General features: G+C 43.4%; 1 protein-coding gene across 1 annotated transcript in view; it reads right to left on the minus strand.

Moving 5' to 3' along the window:
- Positions 1 to 25,248, minus strand: part of LOC121538120 (membrane-associated guanylate kinase, WW and PDZ domain-containing protein 3) — a 129,337-nt gene that overhangs the window by 42,323 nt on the left and 61,766 nt on the right. Inside the window, exon 12 of the mRNA XM_045206792.1 lies at positions 24,428 to 24,913. Coding sequence (XP_045062727.1) covers positions 24,428 to 24,913 — 486 coding nt within the window. The remainder of the gene's footprint in view (positions 1 to 24,427; positions 24,914 to 25,248) is intronic.

The following is a 25,248-nucleotide window of genomic DNA, read 5'->3' on the forward strand; positions in this document are numbered from 1 at the left end:
CAATCTACCCCTCCCACGCTAAGCATGCTGGGAGACTCACCTGACATACAGAACAGAACAGTAATATAGTCCAGTAGGTTTTTATCCTGGAACATGTTATTATTGTTTCCAGGAAAACAAGATTACAAAAGGCCCATTCCAACCACAAGCAGGACACATACACAGTATGAGAGAATTCAAAAGCACAATTCCATCGTTTTTTATGGGAATAAAAATACAATTGTACTGTGCAGGACACAGTGTTTAGCCTATAGTCTGATGGAAGAAAAGGTGTACTTGACTGAGTACTGTTTATTCCGTTTAACAATGACAGGCACAGTATGTTAGTTTAGTCCCAGGTCTGGTCCGCTACTGTTATTTTATTTTACTGCTGCTCTTTAATGATTTTTATTTAATTTTTTCCTTACGTATTTTTTACTTAACACTGCATTGTTGGTTAAGGGCTTGTAAGTAAGCATTTCACTGTAAGGTCTACACCTGTTGTATTCGGCGCATGTGGTTAATGATGATTATCTATTGTCCCCGTTGTTCCTGTCAAACCACTCACTCTGCCATTTAACGTTTAACGGTCAGAGAACAGACGCAGTCGTAACATGGCACACACACACACAGCGGACACACAGCGGACACACACAGCGGACACACACAGCGGACACACACACAGCGCACACACAGCAGACACACAGCGGACACACACACACACACAGAGACACAGAGACACAGAGCGGGATAACAGAGCCACAGCTGGAGCTAGGAGCTCCATCTCCGTCTGAGTACAGCTGTTCTATCTAGTGGGGGAGGGAGGGAGGGAGGGAGGGAGGGAGGGAGGGAGGCGGAGGTAGGGTAGAGAGGGGGATGGATAGAGGGAAGGAGTGAGATAGTAAGAGCAAAAGAGGGTGACTGTTTAGGATTAGCTGAACATTACCAGGAGACTGTTTAGGATTAGCTGTACATTACCAGGTGACTGTTTAGGATTAGCTGTACATTACCAGGTGGGAGACTGTTTAGAATTAGCTGTACATTACCAGGTGACTGTTTAGGATTAGCTGTACATTACCAGGAGACTGTTTAGGATTAGCTGTACATTACCAGGAGACTGTTTAGGATTAGCTGTCATTTACCAGGTGACTGTTTAGGATTAGCTGTACATTACCAGGTGACTGTTTAGGATTAGCTGTACATTACCAGGTGACTGTTTAGGATTAGCTGTACATTACCAGGTGACTGTTTAGGATTAGCTGTTCATTACCATGTGGGAGACTGTTTAGGATTAGCTGTACATTACCAGGAGACTGTTTAGGATTAGCTGTCATTTACCAGGTGACTGTTTAGGATTAGCTGTACATTACCAGGAGACTGTTTAGGATTAGCTGTCATTTACCAGGTGACTGTTTAGGATTAGCTGTACATTACCAGGAGACTGTTTAGGATCAGCTGAACATTACCAGGAGACTGTTTAGGATTAGCTGTACATTACCAGGTGGGAGACTGTTTAGGATTGGCTGTACATTACCAGGTGACTGTTTAGGATTAGCTGTACATTACCAGGAGACTGTTTAGGATTAGCTGTACATTACCAGGAGACTGTTTAGGATTAGCTGTACATTACCAGGTGACTGTTTAGGATTAGCTGTACATTACCAGGTGACTGTTTAGGATTAGCTGTTCATTACCATGTGGGAGACTGTTTAGGATTAGCTGTACATTACCAGGAGACTGTTTAGGATTAGCTGTCATTTACCAGGTGACTGTTTAGGATTACATGTACATTACCAGGTGACTGTTTAGGATTAGCTGTTCATTACCATGTGGGAGACTGTTTAGGATTAGCTGTACATTCCCAGGAGACTGTTTAGGATTAGCTGTCATTTACCAGGTGACTGTTTAGGATTAGCTGTACATTACCAGGTGGGAGACTGTTTAGGATTAGCTGTACATTACCAGGTGGGAGACTGTTTAGGATTAGCTGTACATTACCAGGTGGGAGACTGTTTAGGATTAGCTGTACATTACCAGGTGACTGTTTAGGATTAGCTGTACATTACCAGGTGGAAGACTGTTTAGGATTAGCTGTACATTACCAGGTGGAAGACTGTTTAGGATTAGCTGTACATTACCAGGTGGAAGACTGTTTAGGATTAGCTGTACATTACCAGGTGGGAGACTGTTTAGGAATAGCTGTACATTACCAGGTGGGAGACTGTTTAGGATTAGCTGTACATTACCAGGTGGGAGACTGTTTAGGATTAGCTGTACATTACCAGGTGGGAGACTGTTTAGGATTAGCTGTACATTACCAGGTGGGAGACTGTTTAGGATTAGCTGTACATTACCAGGTGGGAGACTGTTTAGGATTAGCTGTACATTACCAGGAGACTGTTTAGGATTAGCTGTACATTACCAGGAGACTGTTTAGGATTAGCTGTACATTACCAGGTGACTGTTTAGGATTAGCTGTACATTACCAGGATACTGTTTAGGATTAGCTGTACATTACCAGGTGGGAGACTGTTTAGGATTAGCTGTACATTACCAGGTGGGAGACTGTTTAGGATTAGCTGTACATTACCAGGTGGGAGACTGTTTAGGATTAGCTGTACATTACCAGGAGACTGTTTAGGATTAGCTGTACATTACCAGGTGACTGTTTAGGATTAGCTGTACATTACCAGGTGGAAGACTGTTTAGGATTAGCTGTACATTACCAGGTGGAAGACTGTTTAGGATTAGCTGTACATTACCAGGTGGGAGACTGTTTAGGATTAGCTGTGCATTACCAGGTGGGAGACTGTTTAGGATTAGCTGTACATTACCAGGTGGGAGACTGTTTAGGATTAGCTGTACATTACCAGGTGACTGTTTAGGATTAGCTGTACATTACCAGGTGGGAGACTGTTTAGGATTAGCTGTACATTACCAGGTGACTGTTTAGGATTAGCTGTACATTACCAGGTGGGAGACTGTTTAGGATTAGCTGTACATTACCAGGTGACTGTTTAGGATTAGCTGTACATTACCAGGAGACTGTTTAGGATTAGCTGTACATTACCAGGTGACTGTTTAGGATTAGCTGTACATTACCAGGATACTGTTTAGGATTAGCTGTACATTACCATGTGGGAGACTGTTTAGGATTAGCTGTACATTACCAGGAGACTGTTTAGGATTAGCTGTCATTTACCAGGTGACTGTTTAGGATTACATGTACATTACCAGGTGACTGTTTAGGATTAGCTGTTCATTACCATGTGGGAGACTGTTTAGGATTAGCTGTACATTCCCAGGAGACTGTTTAGGATTAGCTGTCATTTACCAGGTGACTGTTTAGGATTAGCTGTACATTACCAGGTGGGAGACTGTTTAGGATTAGCTGTACATTACCAGGTGGGGAGACTGTTTAGGATTAGCTGTACATTACCAGGTGGGAGACTGTTTAGGATTAGCTGTACATTACCAGGTGACTGTTTAGGATTAGCTGTACATTACCAGGTGGAAGACTGTTTAGGATTAGCTGTACATTACCAGGTGGAAGACTGTTTAGGATTAGCTGTACATTACCAGGTGGGAGACTGTTTAGGATTAGCTGTGCATTACCAGGTGGGAGACTGTTTAGGATTAGCTGTACATTACCAGGTGGGAGACTGTTTAGGATTAGCTGTACATTACCAGGTGACTGTTTAGGATTAGCTGTACATTACCAGGTGGGAGACTGTTTAGGATTAGCTGTACATTACCAGGTGACTGTTTAGGGATTAGCTGTACATTACCAGGTGGGAGACTGTTTAGGATTAGCTGTACATTACCAGGTGACTGTTTAGGATTAGCTGTACATTACCAGGAGACTGTTTAGGATTAGCTGTACATTACCAGGTGACTGTTTAGGATTAGCTGTACATTACCAGGATACTGTTTAGGATTAGCTGTACATTACCAGGTGGGAGACTGTTTAGGATTAGCTGTACATTACCAGGTGGGAGACTGTTTAGGATTAGCTGTACATTACCAGGTGGGAGACTGTTTAGGATTAGCTGTACATTACCAGGAGACTGTTTAGGATTAGCTGTACATTACCAGGTGACTGTTTAGGATTAGCTGTACATTACCAGGTGGAAGACTGTTTAGGATTAGCTGTACATTACCAGGTGGAAGACTGTTTAGGATTAGCTGTACATTACCAGGTGGGAGACTGTTTAGGATTAGCTGTGCATTACCAGGTGGGAGACTGTTTAGGATTAGCTGTACATTACCAGGTGGGAGACTGTTTAGGATTAGCTGTACATTACCAGGTGACTGTTTAGGATTAGCTGTACATTACCAGGTGGGAGACTGTTTAGGATTAGCTGTACATTACCAGGTGACTGTTTAGGATTAGCTGTACATTACCAGGTGGGAGACTGTTTAGGATTAGCTGTACATTACCAGGTGACTGTTTAGGATTAGCTGTACATTACCAGGAGACTGTTTAGGATTAGCTGTACATTACCAGGTGAAAATTACAGGAGACTGTTTAGGATTAGCTGTACATTACCAGGTGGGAGACTGTTTAGGATTAGCTGTACATTACCAGGTGGGAGACTGTTTAGGATTAGCTGTACATTACCAGGTGGGAGACTGTTTAGGATTAGCTGTACATTACCAGGAGACTGTTTAGGATTAGCTGTACATTACCAGGAGACTGTTTAGGATTAGCTGTACATTACCATGGGCTAACAGAAACCTACTGTCACTTTTCTGGAGGAGGATGTTCAAATGAGGTGGAAGTTGGAACTCACAACAATAAACAAACAAATGGCTGAGTCTGTAATATCCCAGGTGGTAAGGGTAGGTAACAACACATCTGCCACGCTGATCCTCAACACGGGGGCCCCTCAGGGGTGCGTGCTCAGTCCCCTCCTGTACTCCCTGTTCACTCATGACTGCATGGCCAGGCACGACTCCAACACCATCATGAAGTTTGCCGACGACACAACAGTGGTAGGCCTGATCACCGACAACGATGAGACAGCCTATAGGGAGGAGGTCAGAGACCTGGCTGTGAGGTGCCAGGTTAACAACCTCTCCCTCAACGTGATCAAGACAAAGGAGATGATTGTGGACTACAGGAAAAAAAAGTGGACTGAGCACGCCCCCATTCTCATCAACGGGGCTGTAGTGGAACAGGTTGAGAGCTTCAAGTTCCTTGGTGTCCACATCACCAACAAACTATCATGGTCCAAACACACCAAGACAGTCGTGAAGAAGGCACGACAAAGCCTATTCCCCCTCAGGAGACTGAAAAGATTTGGCATGGGTCCTACAGCTGCACCATCGAGAGCATCCTGACTGGTTGCATCACCGCCTGGTATGGCAACTGCTCAGCCTCCGACCACAAGGCACTACAGAGGGTAGTGCGTACGGCCAAGTACATCACTGGGGCCAAGCTTCCTGCCATCCAGGACTTCTATACCAGGCAGTGTCAGAGGAAGGCCCTAAAAATTGTCAAAGACTCCAGCCACCCTAGTCAAAGACTGTTCTCTCTGCTACCGCATGGCAAGCGGTACCGGAGCGCCAAGTCTAGATCCAAAAGGCTTCTAAACAGCTTCTACCCCCAAGCCATAAGACTCCTGAACAGCTAATCATGGCTACCCGGACTATTTGCACTATGCTTCAATTAGCTTGTTCGGTGCAGCGGGAATAAGGGTGTAGTGCTGGCTGAGCTCATCGGAGCATCGCTCTCCGACTTCTCACAATGATGCCCGTTTAGTAAAGTTAGAACAAAGCTAAATTAATGTCTCACAAGATCACATAATGATTAATTAGGATTCTACATAACACAACCAAATATAATAGCATAGTATAATTTTACTGTCACACCAAAAACACCACCTCATGCGGCCAAAACTCAAAAGTGCACGCCACATTTTTTTTCATTTACATTCTGGTCATTTAACAAAGGGTTTCCCAAACTCAAATTCTAATAATCAAAGCTTGATGATGAGTTGGTTATTTGAATCAGCTGTGTAGTGCTAGGGCTAAAACCAAAACATGCACGGGCGGTGCACAAGTCGTCCAGGGTAGGGGAGGGAATGGCCGGCAGGGATGTAGCTCAGTTGGTAGAGCATGGCGTTTGCAACGCCAGGGTTGTGGGTTCGATTCCCACGGGGGGCCAGTATGAAAAATATAATGTATGCACTCACTAACTGTAAGTCGCTCTGGATAAGAGCGTCTGCTAAATGACTAAAATGTAAATGTGTTTGGGGGTTTTAAAAATAGAATATGTGATGGCAGAGGCAGACGATGCGATTGGAGGATGCATTTTAAGCATATTCTATAATAATCTTCAATAGGTTACTTCTGTCGGTACAAACTTTTGAGAAATTATGACGTCATTTGCGTCTGGCATTTTGTCCTAATTGAAACTGTTTCTGAGTCTGTGTCTGTAACGAGGGGCATTATTTTAAAAAAAACTAGTCAGCGATTGGATCACCTTCAACCAATCAGAGGATGACCTAATTCAAAGTATTTGACCATGTGGGTTTTTTTGTCCTACACCGACCCACTGTTTCTGAGAGGAGGCTGATTGGACAGTCTAAAATGTTTTGCCTGAGAGATGGGGATGGGGGGGTTACTAAAATGTTTTGCCTGAGAGATGGGGATGGGCACCCTACCAAATCTCACTTAGGGCCTGCAAAAGGGCAGCGCAGATAGGTATTTTGACCTCCGCATTTGAAGATGAAGTGTAAACTCGTAACATAGCCTATTAGCTAGAAAGGTAACGCCAAACACATTTTCACTAAGAGCAGCAGTTTAGCTGGTTAACCTCTTAAGGATAGGACCCTTTTTTTCCCAATTTTCGCCTAAAATGACCCAAATCTAACTGGTCCTCTGTAGCTCAATTGGTAGAGCATGGCGCTTGTAATGCCAGGGTAGTGGATTCGATCCCTGGGACTACGTAAAAATGTATGCACGCATGACTGTAAGTCGCTTTGGATAAAAGCGTCTGCTAAATGGCATATTATTATATTATAACTGCCTGTAGCTCTGGACCTGAAGCAAGGATATGCATATTCTTGATACATTTGAAAGGAAACACATTGAAGTTTGTGGAAATGTGAAATTAATGTAGGAGAATATAACACATTAGATCTGGTAAAAGATAATACAAACAAAATAGCATGCACTTTCTATTTTGTTACATCATCTTTGAAATGCAAGAGAAAGGCCACAATATAATATTGCAGTTTAGGCGCAGTTTAGATTTTGGCCACTAGATGGCAGCAGTGTGTGTGACTATTTTGTATCAACATTTTACATTTTAGTCATTTAGCAGAGCGACTTACAGTCATACTGGCCCCCCGTGGGAATCGAACCCACAACCCTGGCGTTGCAAACGCCATGCTCTACCAACTGAGCTACATCCCTGCCGGCCATTCCCTCCCCTACCCTGGACCAATTGTGCGCCTCCCCATGGGTCTCCCGGTCGCGGCCGGCTACGACAGAGCCTGGATCTCTAGTGGCACAGCTAGCACTGCGATGCAGTGCCTTAGACCACTGCGCCACTCGGGAGTACCATTTTCAAGTCTGCCCAAATGTGCCGAATTGGTCAATTGATACATTTTCATGTACATAACTATAGAGAACATCCAAAAATGATATGGTCGAAAAGAGAACACACAGAAGGCTGTTGTATAAAACACCTGTCTCCGGATTACATCTTCAAACTAAGGGCAACCATGGCATCCGTGACAGAGAGTGAGAAGCGTCCATCCATGTATACGGGTAAGATATTCTAGCTAGGTACATTTTCAGATATTACACATTTCTAATTAGGTCAGAAAGTCATTATCATTGCAAGTTAAGGGGTACTGTTCGCTGCCTAGCTAACGGTAGCTGGCTGGCTCGCTAGCTAACGTAACGTGTATGATATGTGCAGTAACATTATTCGTATCTCAGAGCCATTTGCATTGCTAGTTATAGCCTAATGTTAGCTAGCGAACACTGAACCTGCTTGGTTAGCTACCTGCAGATTCACGCAGGGTAGTAACTTTATGAGTTGGGATTATGGTTCATTGTTTAGCTAGCTAGCTAGCTACAGTGGGGAGAACAAGTATTTGATACACTGCCAATTTTGCAGGTTTTCCTACTTACAAAGCATGTAGAGGTCTGTAATATTTATCATAGGTACACTTCAAATGTGAGAGACGGAATCTAAAACAAAAATCCAGAAAATCACATTGTATGATTTTTAAGTAATTAATTTGCATTCTATTGCATGACATAAGTATTTGATCACCTACCAACCAGTAAGAATTCCGGCTCTCACAGACCTGTTAGTTTTTCTTTAAGAATCCCTCCAGTTCCCCACTCATTACCTGTATTAACTGCACCTGTTTGAACTCGTTACCTGTATAAAAGACACCTGTCCACACACTCAATCAAACAGACTCCAACCTCTCCACAATGGCCAAGACCAGAGAGCTGTGTAAGGACATCAGGGATAAAATTGTAGACCTGCACAAGGCTGGGATGGGCTACAGGACAATAGGCAAGCAGCTTGGTGAGAAGGCAACAACTGTTGGCGCAATTATTAGAAAATGGAAGAAGTTGAAGATGACGGTCAATCACCCTCGGTCTGGGGCTCCATGCAAGATCTCACCTCGTGGGGCATCAATGATCATGAGGAAGGTGAGGGATCAGCCCAGAACTACACGGCAGGACCTGGTCAATGACCTGAAGAGAGCTGGGACCACAGTCTCAAAGAAAACCATTAGTAACACACTACGCCGTCATGGATTAAAATCCTGCAGCGCACGCAAGGTCCCCCTGCTCAAGCCAGCGCATGTCCATGCCCGTCTGAAGTTTGCCAATGACCATCTGGATGATCCAGAGGAGGAATGGGAGAAGGTCATGTGGTCTGATGAGACAAAAATAGAGCTTTTTGGTCTAAACTCCACTCGCCGTGTTTGGAGGAAGAAGAAGGATCTCCCGAGTGGCGCAGTGGTCTAAGGCACTGCATCGCAGTGCTAGCTGTGCCACTAGAGATCCTGGTTCGAATCCAGGCTCTGTCGTAGCCGGCCGCGACCGGGAGACCCATGGGGCGGCGCACAATTGGCCCAGCGTCGTCCAGGGTAGGGGAGGGAATGGCCGGCAGGGATGTGGGTTTGACTCCCACGGGGGGCCAGTATGAAAAAACTAAAAATACGAAAAAAAAATTTAAAAAGACAAAAAATGAAAAATAAATGATGTATGCACTCACTAACTGTAAGTCGCTCTGGATAAGAGCGTCTGCTAAATGACTAAAATGTAAATGTAAGGATGAGTACAACCCCAAGAAAACATTCCAACAGTGAAGCATGGAGGTGGAAACATCATTCTTTGGGGATGCTTTTCTGCAAAGGGGACAGGACGACTGCACCGTATAGAGGGGAGGATGGATGGGGCCATGTATCGCGAGATCTTGGCCAACAACCTCCTTCCCTCAGTAAGAGCATTGAAGATGGGTCATGGCTGGGTCTTCCAGCATGACAACGACCCGAAACACACAGCCAGGGCAACTAAGGAGTGGCTCCGTAAGAAGCATCTCAAGGTCCTGGAGTGGCCTAGCCAGTCTCCAGACCTGAACCCAATAGAAAATCTTTGGAGAGAGCTGAAAGTCTGTATTGCCCAGCGACAGCCCCGAAATCTGGAGAAGGTCTGTATGGAGGAGTGGGCCAAAATCCCTGCTGCAGTGTGTGCAAACCTGGTCAAGACCTACAGGAAACGTATGATCGCTGTAATTGCAAACAAAGGTTTCTGTACCAAATATTAAGTTCTGCTTTTCTGATGTATCAAATACTTATGTCATGCAATAAAATGCAAATTAATTACTTAAAAATCATACAATGTGATTTTCTGGATTTTTGTTTTAGATTCCGTCTCTCACAGTTGAAGTGTACCTATGATAAAAATTACAGACCTCTACATGCTTTGTAAGTAGGAAAACCTGCAAAATCGGCAGTGTATCAAATACTTGTTCTCCCCACTGTACATGTCTACACACTCCACTATGCAAGGTACCTTTTCACTGTACCGTTTACACCTTCTGTATCCTGTGCATGTGACAAAAAAACTTAGATTTTATTTGATATAGTGTGTGTTTACCAGAGACGGTAATGTGAAGAACAACATGACCTGCACCAAAGTCAGATTAGGATATAACGGGACAGTGTCCAAGTTAAAAAATTCTCCGGTAGAATGCCCTGCTTTTATTTTGTCACACTCACAAACGTAAGCTATTTTCTGTAATTAGCTCGCCATTAACTTGTAAATAATGATCTTGTTGTGAGTTTATTTTCCTGTAATAATTAATACAAATCAATTTAAGATGTTGTCAGCTATACGCTGTGGTCATTATTTGAACTGGCTAGCCAGCTAACTTAACGTTAGCTAGCTAGCTAACAAGCTAGAAACGAACCAAAACATTGTTTAGAAAGTTGCTTTTAGTTGCCTGGTTTGCTAGATTGACATATACTAAATTCATTTTTAAACGAATGGGTTTATTGGTGTTAAAATGCTATTGTGTTGTCGGGTGTAATTTCTGACCATACCCCAAGGCATGCTAACATGGTGACAGGTTACACCATCCCCCCCAAGACATGCTAACCTCCCCTGTTATTGTCATGGTGACAGGTTACACCATCCCCCCCAAGACATGCTAACCTCCCCTGTTATTGTCATGGTGACAGGTTACACCATCCCCCCAAGACATGCTAACCTCCCCTGTTATTGTCATGGTGACAGGTTACACCATCCCCCCCAAGACATGCTAACCTCCCCTGTTATTGTCATGGTGACAGGTTACACCATCCCCCCAAGACATGCAACCTCCCTGTTATTGTCATGGTGACAGGTTACACCATCCCCCCCAAGACATGCTAACCTCCCCTGTTATTGTCATGGTGACAGGTTACACCATCCCCCCCAAGACATGCTAACCTTGTGAGGACCTAAAATCCCCAAAAGTCCCCACAAGGAAAGTAAAACAAGGAAAAAAGCTTATGGGTTATGTGACGTCACGAGAGGCTACACAGCTTTCAGCGGGATTGCTCAAGTAGTGCAAGGAGACAAGGTTCAAACAAAACAAGGATTTTATTATAGGTCTTGGGAAATTAACGAAAATATAACAAAATTCTGTTCTCTTGTGGCTCTTTAAGGGTTAACAGTTCAGGGATGTCTCTTCCACATCCAAAATCATAATTCTCACTCGCTCAGATAACTTTTCCCCAGCCTTACTGTAGTCCACGTTGCAGCTAGTGGCCAACCCAGCAAAAAGTCCTTCCAAATGTCTCTCACGTATTTCCACAGGTGCATATATCCAAAGGTGAGTATTTCCCAAAGGTAAGTATCTCCAAATCCTTATATTCCTCATGGAAGTGGACGTGCAGCACTCTTGTCCTCCAGAGAGCCCAGGTTGGAGACTGTGTCTCTTCCCTTCCCAAACCTTCAGCTCATCAGCTCCTCATTTGTTTCAGCTGCGTGGGAAGATTGGCCATAGAGGGGTGGAGTTCCCGACCATACCAGCAGATGGAGCCATAGCTGTCTGGGTTTGCAGCCACCTCAGGGGGATGTAACGTCCTCCAGGACACAGCCTCTCGTGACATCACACATCCCCCTCCTCGGGACCGACGTCCTCGTCGGGGTAAAGGCAGCGAAGAAGGCATCACGCCGGGAGAGGGCGTCCGCATTGCCGTGGTGCTTGCCAGCCTGCTCTCTCTTCAACTCCTCCACCTCTAGGACCAGGGACTCCGCCTCCTGTTGTCTCTCCTTGAGTTTCTTACTGAACGCATCAGCCTTGGTTTTAGCAGAGTTTAGCTTCTGTTGAGCAGCTTTCAGTTCCTCTCTCTCTCTGCCTCTGCATTCTTCATCTTGTTCTCCAACACCTTGTACTTCTCCTCTGCCTTCTTCTGGACCTCCTTACTACTGCGCAGGGTCTCCTCACACTCCTCGATGGTCCTGCGCAGCCTCTCCAGCTCCTCCTGTTGCTTAGGGAAGGAGCTCTGTTGGAGTTTAGCCTGGAGGATATCTAAATCTTCTGTCTTCATGTCTAACTGTTGCTTTAACAAACGATACCTCTCAGCGGTCCCCTTCCAGACCAGACAGTTCTTTGTCCAGATTCTGTAGCTCCGTCTCTGTGTCGGTCTGGGCACCTGCCATCCCTATCAGAGCCCGGGCGGGAGTGAGTAACTCGGAGGATTGCACCGGAGCCTTCCCAGGATGAGTCTTGCCTCTCCGTTTCCGAGGTACTCGGGTTATCCTCTCCTGAGACTCTCTCTCCAGAGTGGGTAAAAGGCTGGGCAGTCTCGTCCAATTAGGACAGGGACGGGGAGGGGAATCAACCACCCCCGCCGTCGTGTGTATGGTTCCCGTGTGCTGGTCATTGTAAGTTCAGTAATGGGGTATTCTCTGGTGTCCCCATGGACACAGGAAACTGGGAGGACTTTCCCGGGGTCAGACACGTTGGGCCCACCAAATCCTTACGCACCAGGGTGGCCCGGCTACCAGAATCCAGTAAGGCCTCCACATCATGGTGATTCACAGTTACCGGGCAGGTGGGGGGGGTCGATCTGGGCCGCCATCTACGACTCCCAAGAGCGAGGCAACACGGTGTGTGGGTGCTGAGCTGGAGGACTCCGCAGTGGGCATAGGTTCATCGGCTGGTTTCCCACACTGCCAGGAGATATGTCCCATCTCCCCACACCGGTAACACTGTCGAGTTTCCCCCTCCTGGTGTACTCTTCTTGGACCCGCTGGTTTCTGGCTCCCCCTGGAGCCGGGATAAGTCCTGACGTGGCTGGGTTCGAGACCTTGGGGTCCTTTGGACGGGTTCTTCCATTTGTGGTGGGGCCGCACTCCTGGGGTCTTTTCGGGAAGCATTCAGCATCTCCGCTGGGGCCTGGTACTTTTCCACAGCTTCCACGGTCAGATCAGCTGTGGTCAAGGCCTGTTGACTGATGAACCGTTTTGCCTCATAAGGCAGGGCGCGTAGGGTAACGATCCACCACAACGGCCTCCACCACCGCCGCTGCTGTATTCCTCTGCGGATCCAGCCATTTCCTTGCGATTCGGACAAGTTCATGCATCTGCGCCCGAGGAGGTTGGTCTGGTTGGAAGGTCCAGCTGTGAAAGCGCTGGGCCATACCAAACTTTGTGAGTCCATATCTGCTGAGGATCTCAGACTTCAGGGCATCATAGTCAGTAACCTGGTCAGGGCCCAGGTCCCGGACAGCATTCAGCGATTCCCGGTTAGAAAGGGGGCTAACAGACCAACCCACTGTTGCTTGGGCCAGGCTTCCCTAGTGGCCGTGGCCTCAAATGCATGCAGGTATGCCTCAATGTCATCGGTAGCTCCCATCTTAGATATAAAGTCACTTGCCTTTATTGGGCGGGTATTTTGGACAACCCTCTGTCTCTGCAACTGCAATTCCTCTGCCTTCAGAAGGTTGGCTTTCTTTTGCTCCTCCAAGAGAGCCACGTTTGCTTGCATCTGGGCTTGCTGGCCAGCAACAAGGGCTTTCAACATGTCCTCCATTTCAGTCGGGCGGGGAGCCTACGGCCAACTTGGAAAACTGGGTGATCAAACCTTCGGTATCCTCCTCTGACATGCACTATTAACGCTTGAGCGTGCCTGTATTCTCCACCATCTGTGACGTCACGAGAGGCTACACAGCTTTCAGCGGGATTGCTCAAGTAGTGCAAGGAGACAAGGTTCAAACAAAACAAGGATTTTATTATAGGTCTTGGGAAATTAACGAAAATATAACAAAATTCTGTTCTCTTGTGGCTCTTTAAGGGTTAACAGTTCAGGGATGTCTCTTCCACATCCAAAATCATAATTCTCACTCGCTCAGATAACTTTTCCCAGCCTTACTGTAGTCCACGTTGCAGCTAGTGGCCAACCCAGCAAAAAGTCCTTCCAAATGTCTCTCACGTATTTCCACAGGTGCATATATCCAAAGGTGAGTATTTCCCAAAGGTAAGTATCTCCAAATCCTTATATTCCTCATGGAAGTGGACGTGCAGCACTCTTGTCCTCCAGAGAGCCCAGGTTGGAGACTGTGTCTCTTCCCTTCCCAAACCTTCAGCTCATCAGCTCCTCATTTGTTTCAGCTGCGTGGGAAGATTGGCCATAGAGGGGTGGAGTTCCCGACCATACCAGCAGATGGAGCCATAGCTGTCTGGGTTTGCAGCCACCTCAGGGGGATGTAACGTCCCTCCAGGACACAGCCTCTCGTGACATCACAGTTAGGTTTAGGGTTAGGGTTATAATTAGGGTTAGGGTAAGGGTTAGGGAAATATGATTTTGAATGGAAATTAATTTTAGATCCCCACGAGGATAGAAGAACATAACGTGTGTGTGACAGGTTAGATAGAGCCAGGAGCGCTGCAGTAGTGTTATGGTGGGATATTAGATAGAGCCAGGAGCGCTGCAGTAGTGTTATGGTGGGATGTTAGATAGAGCCAGGAGCGCTGCAGTAGTGTTATGGTGGGATGTTAGATAGAGCCAGGAGCGCTGCAGTAGTGTTATGGTGGGATGTTAGATAGAGCCAGGAGCGCTGCAGTAGTGTTATGGTGGGATGTTAGATAGAGCCAGGAGCGCTGCAGTAGTGTTATGGTGGGATGTTAGACAGGAATATTACTACACAAACACACCCAGACACACACACGTGAACGCACAGACACACACACGCACCATAAACGCTTAACAATACACACTACTTCCACACAACTAAAACTCATTCAAAATGACAATGTCATGAAACAGCACTTTGGAATTTGAATCATTGAACAACAGCAAATATCCCTACAACCAACACACACACACGCATACACACACACACACACACACAAACAAACACACATAAAAGTAAATAGTTACAGACTGAGTGGTAGGTAACTGAGGGTAAATAGTTACATTTTGAGTCCTTCACCGTTTTCAGAACAGATTGCAGTCGATCCAGCATTTTCCTGGCCAATTGTCAGACTAAATCCAAATAATCCCCAAATAACCTCAATCTGTGATCTACTTAAACCAAATTAAAGTTGTGAAAAACAGAGACAAAATAAATAAAACGTTGTCTTTAAGCGACTCCAATGTTGTTTCTGACATTGGCCAACTGTCTGCTACACAGTACTGACTAACAGAGAGAGAGAAAGGTTGAAACTGAGTGATACAGAGAGAGGGAGGTGGAGGGAGGGGGAGAGAGAGAGAGAGAGAGAGAGAGAGAGAGAGAGAGAGAGAGAGAGAGAGAGAGAGAGAGAGAGAGAGAGAGAGAGATACAGAGAGAGAGAAAGGGGAGGGAGAGGGATACCACTAGGAGGGAGAAAACAGGAGAGTGACAGAGAATGTGAAGGAGAGAGAGAGGGAGAGAGAGAGAGAGAGAGAAGGAGAGAGAGAGAGAGAGAGAGAGAGAGAGAGAGAGAGAGAGAGAGAGAGAGAGAGAGAGAGACAGAGAGAGAGGGAGAGAGAGAGGGAGAGAGAGAGAGAGAGAGAGAGAGAGAGAGAGAGAGAGAGAGAGAGAGAGAGAGAGAGAGAGGGGGAGAGAGAGAGAGCGCATGTGAGTGTGTGTGAGAGAGGGAAAATGAGAAAGCATTTTAATATTCAAAATCCCATGAGAGAGAGAGAGAGACACACACTGCCCCAAAAAAAATGAGGTGGAAACTGAGCTGCACTTCCTAACCTCCTGCCAAATGTATGACCATATTAGAGACACATATTTCCCTCAAATTACACAGACCCACAAAGAATTTGAAAACAAATCCAATTTTGATAAACTCCCATTTCTATTGGGTGAAAAACCACAGTGTGCAATCACAGCAGCAAGATTTGTGACCTGTTGCCACAAGAAAAGGGCAACCAGTGAAGAACAAACACCATTGTAAATACAACCCATATTTATGTTTATTTATTTTCCCTTTTGTACTTTAACTATTTGCACATCGTTACAACACTGTATATATACATAATATGACATTTGAAATGTCTTTATTATTTTGGAACTTCTGAGTGTAATGTTTACTGTTAATATTATATTGTTTATTTCACTTTAGTTTATTATCTATTTCACTTGCTTTGGTATTGTTAACATATGTTTCCCATGCCAATAAAGCCCTTTGACTTGAGAGAGAGAGAGAGAGAGAGAGAGAGAGAGAGAGAGAGAGAGAGAGATGGTGAGATCTTGGGCAGAAAGTGCTGTGCAGAGAGATATGGAAGGAGGGTGGGAGGTGAAACTCAGGAGAACACCAGAGCAGCTGAGTCCAGTGAGATCCAAACCATGACATCATGTGGTGTGTGTGTTAATTACAGCTCACTGCATTTCTGCTTAGAGAACATGAAAAGGTATAAACACGTGTTTAGAGTGTGAACTCAAATTGACTTATCAAACAGAGACAACGTGGTTGACACACACACACACACACACATATACACAGACACACACACACACACACACACAGACACACACATATACACAGACACACACACACAGACACACACACAGACACACACACACACACAGACACACAGATACACAGACACACACACACACACACACACACACACAAACAGACACACAGATACACAGACACACACACACACACAGACACACACACACATACAGACAGACACACACAGACACTCACACATTAAAGCACATCCGCCGGCTTTCAACAATCTCTCTAGGGGTTTGACTGATGCTCTTTACACACAACATATCCTGACCTATATAGAGTCAATCAGCATTTACATGACTACATGGTGTAAACACTTCATTCATTCGTTCATTCATTCATTCATTCATTCGTTTACTCTTTCATTCAGTTCTTTATTTGAACAGGGACAATGTACAACACCAACACCAACAACAAGACCAACAACAACACCAACAACAACAAGAACAACAACAACAACACCAACAACAAGAACAACAACAACACCAACAACTACACCAACAACACCAACACCAACACCAACACCAAAAACAACAACACCAACAACACCAACAACATAAGTGTCAGTACACTGAGAAGTGATGTGCTGCACCAGATTACTACACTACAGTAACACCAGATTACTACACTATAGTAACACCAGATTACTACACTACAGTAACACCAGATTACTACACTACAGTAACACCAGATTACTACACTACAGTAACACCAGATTACTACACTACAGTAACACCAGATTACTACACTACAGTAACACCAGATTACTACACTACAGTAACACCAGTTTACTACACTACAGTAACACCAGATTACTACACTACAGAAACACCAGGTTACTACACTACAGAAACACCAGGTTACTACACTACAGAAACACCAGGTTACTACACTACAGTAACACCAGATTACTACACTACAGTAACACCAGATTACTACACTACAGTAACACCAGATTACTACACTACAGTAACACCAGATTACTACACTACAGTAACACCAGATTACTACACTACAGTAACACCAGATTACTACACTACAGTAACAACAGATTATTACACTACAGTAAAACCAGATTACTACACGACAGTAACATCATATTACTACACTACAGTAACACCAGATTACTACACTACAGTAACACCAGATTACTACACTACAGTAACACCAGATTACTACACTACAGTAACACCAGATTACTACACTACAGTAACACCAGATTACTACACGACAGTAACATCATATTACTACACTACAGTAACACCAGATTACTACACTACAGTAACACCAGATTACTACACTACAGTAACATCATATTACTACACTACAGTAACACCAGATTACTACACTACAGTAACACCAGTTTACTACACTACAGTAACACCAGATTACTACACTACAGTAACACCAGATTACTACACTACAGTAACACCAGATTACTACACTACAGTAACACCAGATTACTACACTACAGTAACACCAGATTACTACACTACAGTAACATCATATTACTACACTACAGTAACACCAGATTACTGCACTACAGTAACACCAGATTACTGCACTACAGTAAAACCAGATTAATACACTACAGTAACACCAGATTACTACACTACAGTAACATCAGATTACTACACTACAGTAACACCAGATTATTACAATACAGTAACACCAGATTACTACACTACAGTAACATCATATTACTACACTACAGTAACACCAGATTACTACACTACAGTAACACCAGATTACTACACTACAGTAACAACAGATTATTACACTACAGTAACACCAGATTACTACACTACAGTAACATCATATTACTACACTACAGTAACACCAGATTACTACACTACAGTAACACCAGATTACTACACTACAGTAAAAACAGATTATTACACTACAGTAACACCAGATTACTACACGACAGTAACATCATATTACTACACTACAGTAACACCAGATTACTGCACTACAGTAAAACCAGATTACTACACTACAGTAACACCAGATTACTACACTACAGTAACATCAGATTATTACACTACAGTAACACCAGATTATTACAATACAGTAACACCAGATTACTACACTACAGTAACATCATATTACTACACTACAGTAACACCAGATTACTACACTACAGTAACACCAGATTACTACACTACAGTAACAACAGATTATTACACTACAGTAACACCAGATTACTACACGACAGTAACATCATATTACTACACTACAGTAACACCAGATTACTGCACTACAGTAAAACCAGATTACTACACTACAGTAACACCAGATTACTACACTACAGTAACATCAGATTATTACACTACAGTAACACCAGATTACTACACTACAGTAACACCAGATTACTACACTACAGTAACACCAGATTACTATACTACAGTAACACCAGATTACTACATACAGTAACACCAGATTACTACACTACAGTAACACTAGATTACTACACTACAGTAACAGAATACTACACTACAGTAACACCAGATTACTACACTACAGTAACACCAGATTACTGCACTACAGGAAAACCAGATTATTACACTACAGTAACACCAGATTACTACACTACAGTAACATCATATTACTACACTACAGTAACACCAGATTACTGCACTACAGGAAAACCAGATTATTACACTACAGTAACACCAGATTACTACACTACAGTAACACCAGATTACTACACTACAGTAACATCATATTACTACACTACAGTAACACCAGATTACTACACTACAGTAACACCAGATTACTACACTACAGTAACACCAGATTACTACACTACAGTAACACCAGATTACTACACTACAGTAACACCAGATTATTACACTACAGTAACACCAGATTACTACACTACAGTAACACCAGATTACTACATACAGTAACACCAGATTACTACACTACAGTAACACCAGATTACTACACTACAGAAACACCAGATTACTACACTACAGTAACACCAGATTACTACACTACAGTAACACCAGATTACTACACTACAGTAACATCATATACTACACTACAGTAACACCAGATTACTGCACTACAGGAAAACCAGATTATTACACTACAGTAACACCAGATTAATACACTACAGTAACACCAGATTACTATACTACAGTAACACCAGATTACTAAACTACAGTAACACCAGATTACTACACTACCAGCCAAAAGTTTGGACACACCTACTCATTCAACTCTCATGTAACTCTAATGAATTTATCCTCTGCATCTGAGGTAATTCTGGGTCTTCCATTCCTGTGGCGGTCCTCATGAGTGCCAGTTTCATCATAGCGCTTGATGGTTTTGCTACTGCACTTGAAGAAACTTTCAAAGTTCTTGAAATGTTCTGTATTGACTGACCTTCATGTCTTAAAGTAATGGACTGTCGTTTCTCTTTGCTTATTTGAGCTGTTCTTGCCATAATATGGACTTGGTCTTTTACCAAATTGGGCTATCTTCTGTATACCCCCCCCTACCTTGTCACAACACAACTGATTGGCTCAAATGCATTAAGAAGGAAATAAATTCCACAAATTAACTTTTAAGAAGGCACACCTGTTAATTGAAATGCATTCCAGGTGACTACATCATGAAGCTGGTTGAGAGAATGCCAAGAGTGTGCAAAGCTGTGGCTTTTTGAAGAATCTCAAATATAAAATATATTTTGATTTGTTTAACACTTTTTTGGTTACTACATGATTCCATATGTGTTATTTCATAGTTTTGATGTCTTCACTATTATTCTACAATGTAGAAAATAGCAAAAATAAAGAAAAACCCTTGAATGAGTAGGTGTGTCCAAACTTTTGACTAGTACTGTACACTACAGTAACACCAGATTACTACACTACAGTAACACCAGATTACTACACTACAGTAACACCAGATTACTACACTACAGTAACACCAGATTACTACACTACAGTAACACCAGATTACTACACTACAGTAACATCATATTACTACACTACAGTAACACCAGATTACTACACTACAGTAACACCAGATTACTACACTACAGTAACACCAGATTACTACACTACAGTAACACCAGATTACTAAACTACAGTAACACCAGATTACTACACTACAGTAACACCAGATTACTACACTACAGTAACATCATATTACTACACTACAGTAACACCAGATTACTACACTACAGTAACACCAGATTACTATACTACAGTAACACCAGATTACTACACTACAGTAACATCATATTACTACACTACAGTAACACCAGATTACTACACTACAGTAACATCATATTACTACACTACAGTAACACCAGATTACTACACTACAGTAACACCAGATTACTACACTACAGTAACATCATATTACTACACTACAGTAACACCAGATTACTACACTACAGTAACACCAGATTACTACACTACAGTAACACCAGATTACTACACTACAGTAACACCAGATTACTACACTACAGAAACACCAGATTACTACACTACAGTAACACCAGATTACTACACTACAGTAACACCAGATTACTACACTACAGTAACATCATATACTACACTACAGTAACACCAGATTACTGCACTACAGGAAAACCAGATTATTACACTACAGTAACACCAGATTAATACACTACAGTAACACCAGATTACTATACTACAGTAACACCAGATTACTAAACTACAGTAACACCAGATTACTACACTACCAGCCAAAAGTTTGGACACACCTACTCATTCAACTCTCATGTAACTCTAATGAATTTATCCTCTGCATCTGAGGTAATTCTGGGTCTTCCATTCCTGTGGCGGTCCTCATGAGTGCCAGTTTCATCATAGCGCTTGATGGTTTTTGCTACTGCACTTGAAGAAACTTTCAAAGTTCTTGAAATGTTCTGTATTGACTGACCTTCATGTCTTAAAGTAATGGACTGTCGTTTCTCTTTGCTTATTTGAGCTGTTCTTGCCATAATATGGACTTGGTCTTTTACCAAATTGGGCTATCTTCTGTATACCCCCCCCTACCTTGTCACAACACAACTGATTGGCTCAAATGCATTAAGAAGGAAATAAATTCCACAAATTAACTTTTAAGAAGGCACACCTGTTAATTGAAATGCATTCCAGGTGACTACATCATGAAGCTGGTTGAGAGAATGCCAAGAGTGTGCAAAGCTGTGGCTTTTTGAAGAATCTCAAATATAAAATATATTTTGATTTGTTTAACACTTTTTTGGTTACTACATGATTCCATATGTGTTATTTCATAGTTTTGATGTCTTCACTATTATTCTACAATGTAGAAAATAGCAAAATAAAGAAAAACCCTTGAATGAGTAGGTGTGTCCAAACTTTTGACTAGTACTGTACACTACAGTAACACCCAGATTACTACACTACAGTAACACCAGATTACTACACTACAGTAACACCAGATTACTACACTACAGTAACACCAGATTACTACACTACAGTAACACCAGATTACTACACTACAGTAACATCATATTACTACACTACAGTAACACCAGATTACTACACTACAGTAACACCAGATTACTACACTACAGTAACACCAGATTACTACACTACAGTAACACCAGATTACTAAACTACAGTAACACCAGATTACTACACTACAGTAACACCAGATTACTACACTACAGTAACATCATATTACTACACTACAGTAACACCAGATTACTACACTACAGTAACACCAGATTACCATACTACAGTAACACCAGATTACTACACTACAGTAACATCATATTACTACACTACAGTAACACCAGATTACTACACTACAGTAACATCATATTACTACACTACAGTAACACCAGATTACTACACTACAGTAACACCAAATTACTACACTACAGTAACATCATATTACTACACTACAGTAACACCACATTACTACACTACAGTAACACCTGATTACTATACTACAGTAGCACCAGATTACTACACTACAGTAACATCATATTACTACACTACAGTAACACCAGATTACTACACTACAGTAACACCAGATTACTACACTACAGTAACACCAGATTACTACACTACAGTAACACCAGATTACTACACTACAGTAACACCAGATTACTAAACTACAGTAACACCAGATTACTACACTACAGTAACACCAGATTACTACACTACAGTAACATCATATTACTACACTACAGTAACACCAGATTACTACACTACAGTAACACCAGATTACTACACTACAGTAACACCAGATTACTACACTACAGTAACACCAGATTACTAAACTACAGTAACACCAGATTACTACACTACAGTAACACCAGATTACTACACTACAGTAACATCATATTACTACACTACAGTAACACCAGATTACTACACTACAGTAACACCAGATTACTATACTACAGTAACACCAGATTACTACACTACAGTAACACCAGATTACTACACTACAGTAACACCAGATTATTACACTACAGTAACACCAGATTACTACACTACAGTAACACCAGATTACTACACTACAGTAACACCAGAGAATAACTGAACTATATTGTACTGTACAAGACAGATCCCCTGATTGGTCAAAAAGGAAAAGGTGTGGCCTGTGTAGTCCAGAGGTTACAGCCGCTGACCCCAACACACCCATGTGACCCATGGGGCGGCGCACAATTGGCCCAGCGTCGTCCAGGGTAGGGGACGGCATGGCCGGCAGGGATGTAGCTCAGTTGGTAGAGCATGGCGTTTGCAACGCCAGGGTTGTGGGTTCGATTCCCACGGGGGGCCAGTATGAAAAATGAAAAAAATAAAAATAATGTATGCACTCACTAACTGTAAGTCGCTCTGGATAAGAGCGTCTGCTAAATGACTAAAAATGTAAAATGTAAAGGTAAGCGTCATCTAATAATTATAAAATATTTATAAAATATTTGTATCTGGACACTTTCTGTTTTTGATATTGCTACTATGCAAGTAACCATTTCACTGTACCGTTTACACCTTCTGTATCCTGTGCATGTGACAAATAAACATAGATTGTATTTGATATAGTGTGTGTTTACCAGAGACTGTAATGTGAAGAACAACATGACCTGCACCAAAGTCAGATTAGGATATAGGCCAAGGACTAGATAAAGGGTATTTTTACCTGGAGTTTTTCCTTATTGTAGGCTACTACTTTACCCACTTTTAGTCTTGAAATCTTTGGTTGTTTACTAAACTACTCACTCTGTTTAGCACATGGCCTCACATGTGAATCCTTAAAGATATGAATGGGGCTAAGGCTTAAGAGGGTGTGAACGATGCTGAATGGGTGTAGACAAAGAAGAGCTCTTTGTCCAGAGGTGTTGAATACCCAGAAGGTATTGAAAGCCCTTGTTAATTAAACCAGAGGTGTTGAATACCCAGAAGGTATTGAAGCCCTTGTTAATTAAACCAGAGGTGTTGAATACCCAGAAGGTATTGAAGCCCTTGTTAATTAAACCAGAGGTGTTGAATACCCAGAAGGTATTGAAAGCCCTTGTTAATTAAACCAGAGGTGTTGAATACCCAGAAGGTATTGAAAGCCCTTGTTAATTAAACCAGAGGTGTTGAATACCCAGAAGGTATTGAAGCCCTTGTTAATTAAACCAGAGGTGTTGAATACCCAGAAGGCATTGAAGCCCTTGTTAATTAAACCAGAGGTGTTGAATACCCAGAAGGCATTGAAGCCCTTGTTAATTAAACCAGAGGTGTTGAATACCCAGAAGGCATTGCATTAGAAAGGGATGGGGAGAACATCATATAACACAACAAAGGAAGTATCTTAATAACCAGGCCTCATATTCATAAAGCACCTCAGAGTAGGAGTACTGATCTAGGATCAGTTTTGCCCTTTTATATCATAATTAATAAAACTACGTGGACAAGATCAGCACTGGGTTATAGATAGACAATAAATGACTCACCCCCATTGGCCAGGTCCTTTGAGGCGATGACGAAGCCGAACCCTTCCCCCGGCCGTCTCCGTAGCTCCACCTCCTGACCCCTGACCCCTAGCATGGCCCCTCCCCCTCGTCTGTCCACCTGGCCCTTGGCCACAGCCCCCAGTCCTGCTCCTCCTCTCCCACCTCCAGGGGGCCTCGACACACCCAGGTCCCCACCACCGTCCTCCACCCCAAGCCAGTCCCTGGGTTCCAGGGTGAGGGTTACAGGGACTGAGTCCAGGAAGCTTGTGCTCTGGACCAGGGAGGGGAGGTCTGTGGAGGGCGAGGCTGGGGAGAGGCCACTGTGGCTGGGGGGGATGTGGGGGAGGTGCAGGGGCACCAAGGCATCTGAGGTGGAGGAGGAGGCAGGCAGGTCGGATGGGGAGGGGAGGCCATGGGAGGAGGAGGGGCCCAGGGGAGAGGGGAGGGGCTTGTAGAGGGTAGGAGAGACAGGAGAGAAGAGGGACCCTGGAGAGAGAGAGAGAGAGAGAGAGAGAGAGAGAGGAGGGAGAGAGAGAATAGACAGAGAATGAGGGAGACAGAAAAGAGAGAGAGGTGGGAGACAGAGGAGGGAGAGAGAGAGGAGGGAGCGAGAGGAGGGAGAGAGAGGAGAGGGAGAGAGAGGAGGGAGAGAGAGAAAGGGAGAGAGAGGAGGGAGAGAGAGAAAGAGAGAGAGAGGTGGGAGAGAGAGGAGGGAGAGAGAGAGAGAGAGGTGGGAGAGAGAGAGAGAGAGAGAGAGAGAGAGAGAGAGAGAGAGAGAGAGAGAGAGAGAGAGAGAGAGAGAGAGAGAGAGAGAGAGAGAG

Source organism: Coregonus clupeaformis, chromosome 24 (assembly GCF_020615455.1).
Source record: "Coregonus clupeaformis isolate EN_2021a chromosome 24, ASM2061545v1, whole genome shotgun sequence".
Taxonomy (NCBI): domain Eukaryota; kingdom Metazoa; phylum Chordata; class Actinopteri; order Salmoniformes; family Salmonidae; genus Coregonus; species Coregonus clupeaformis.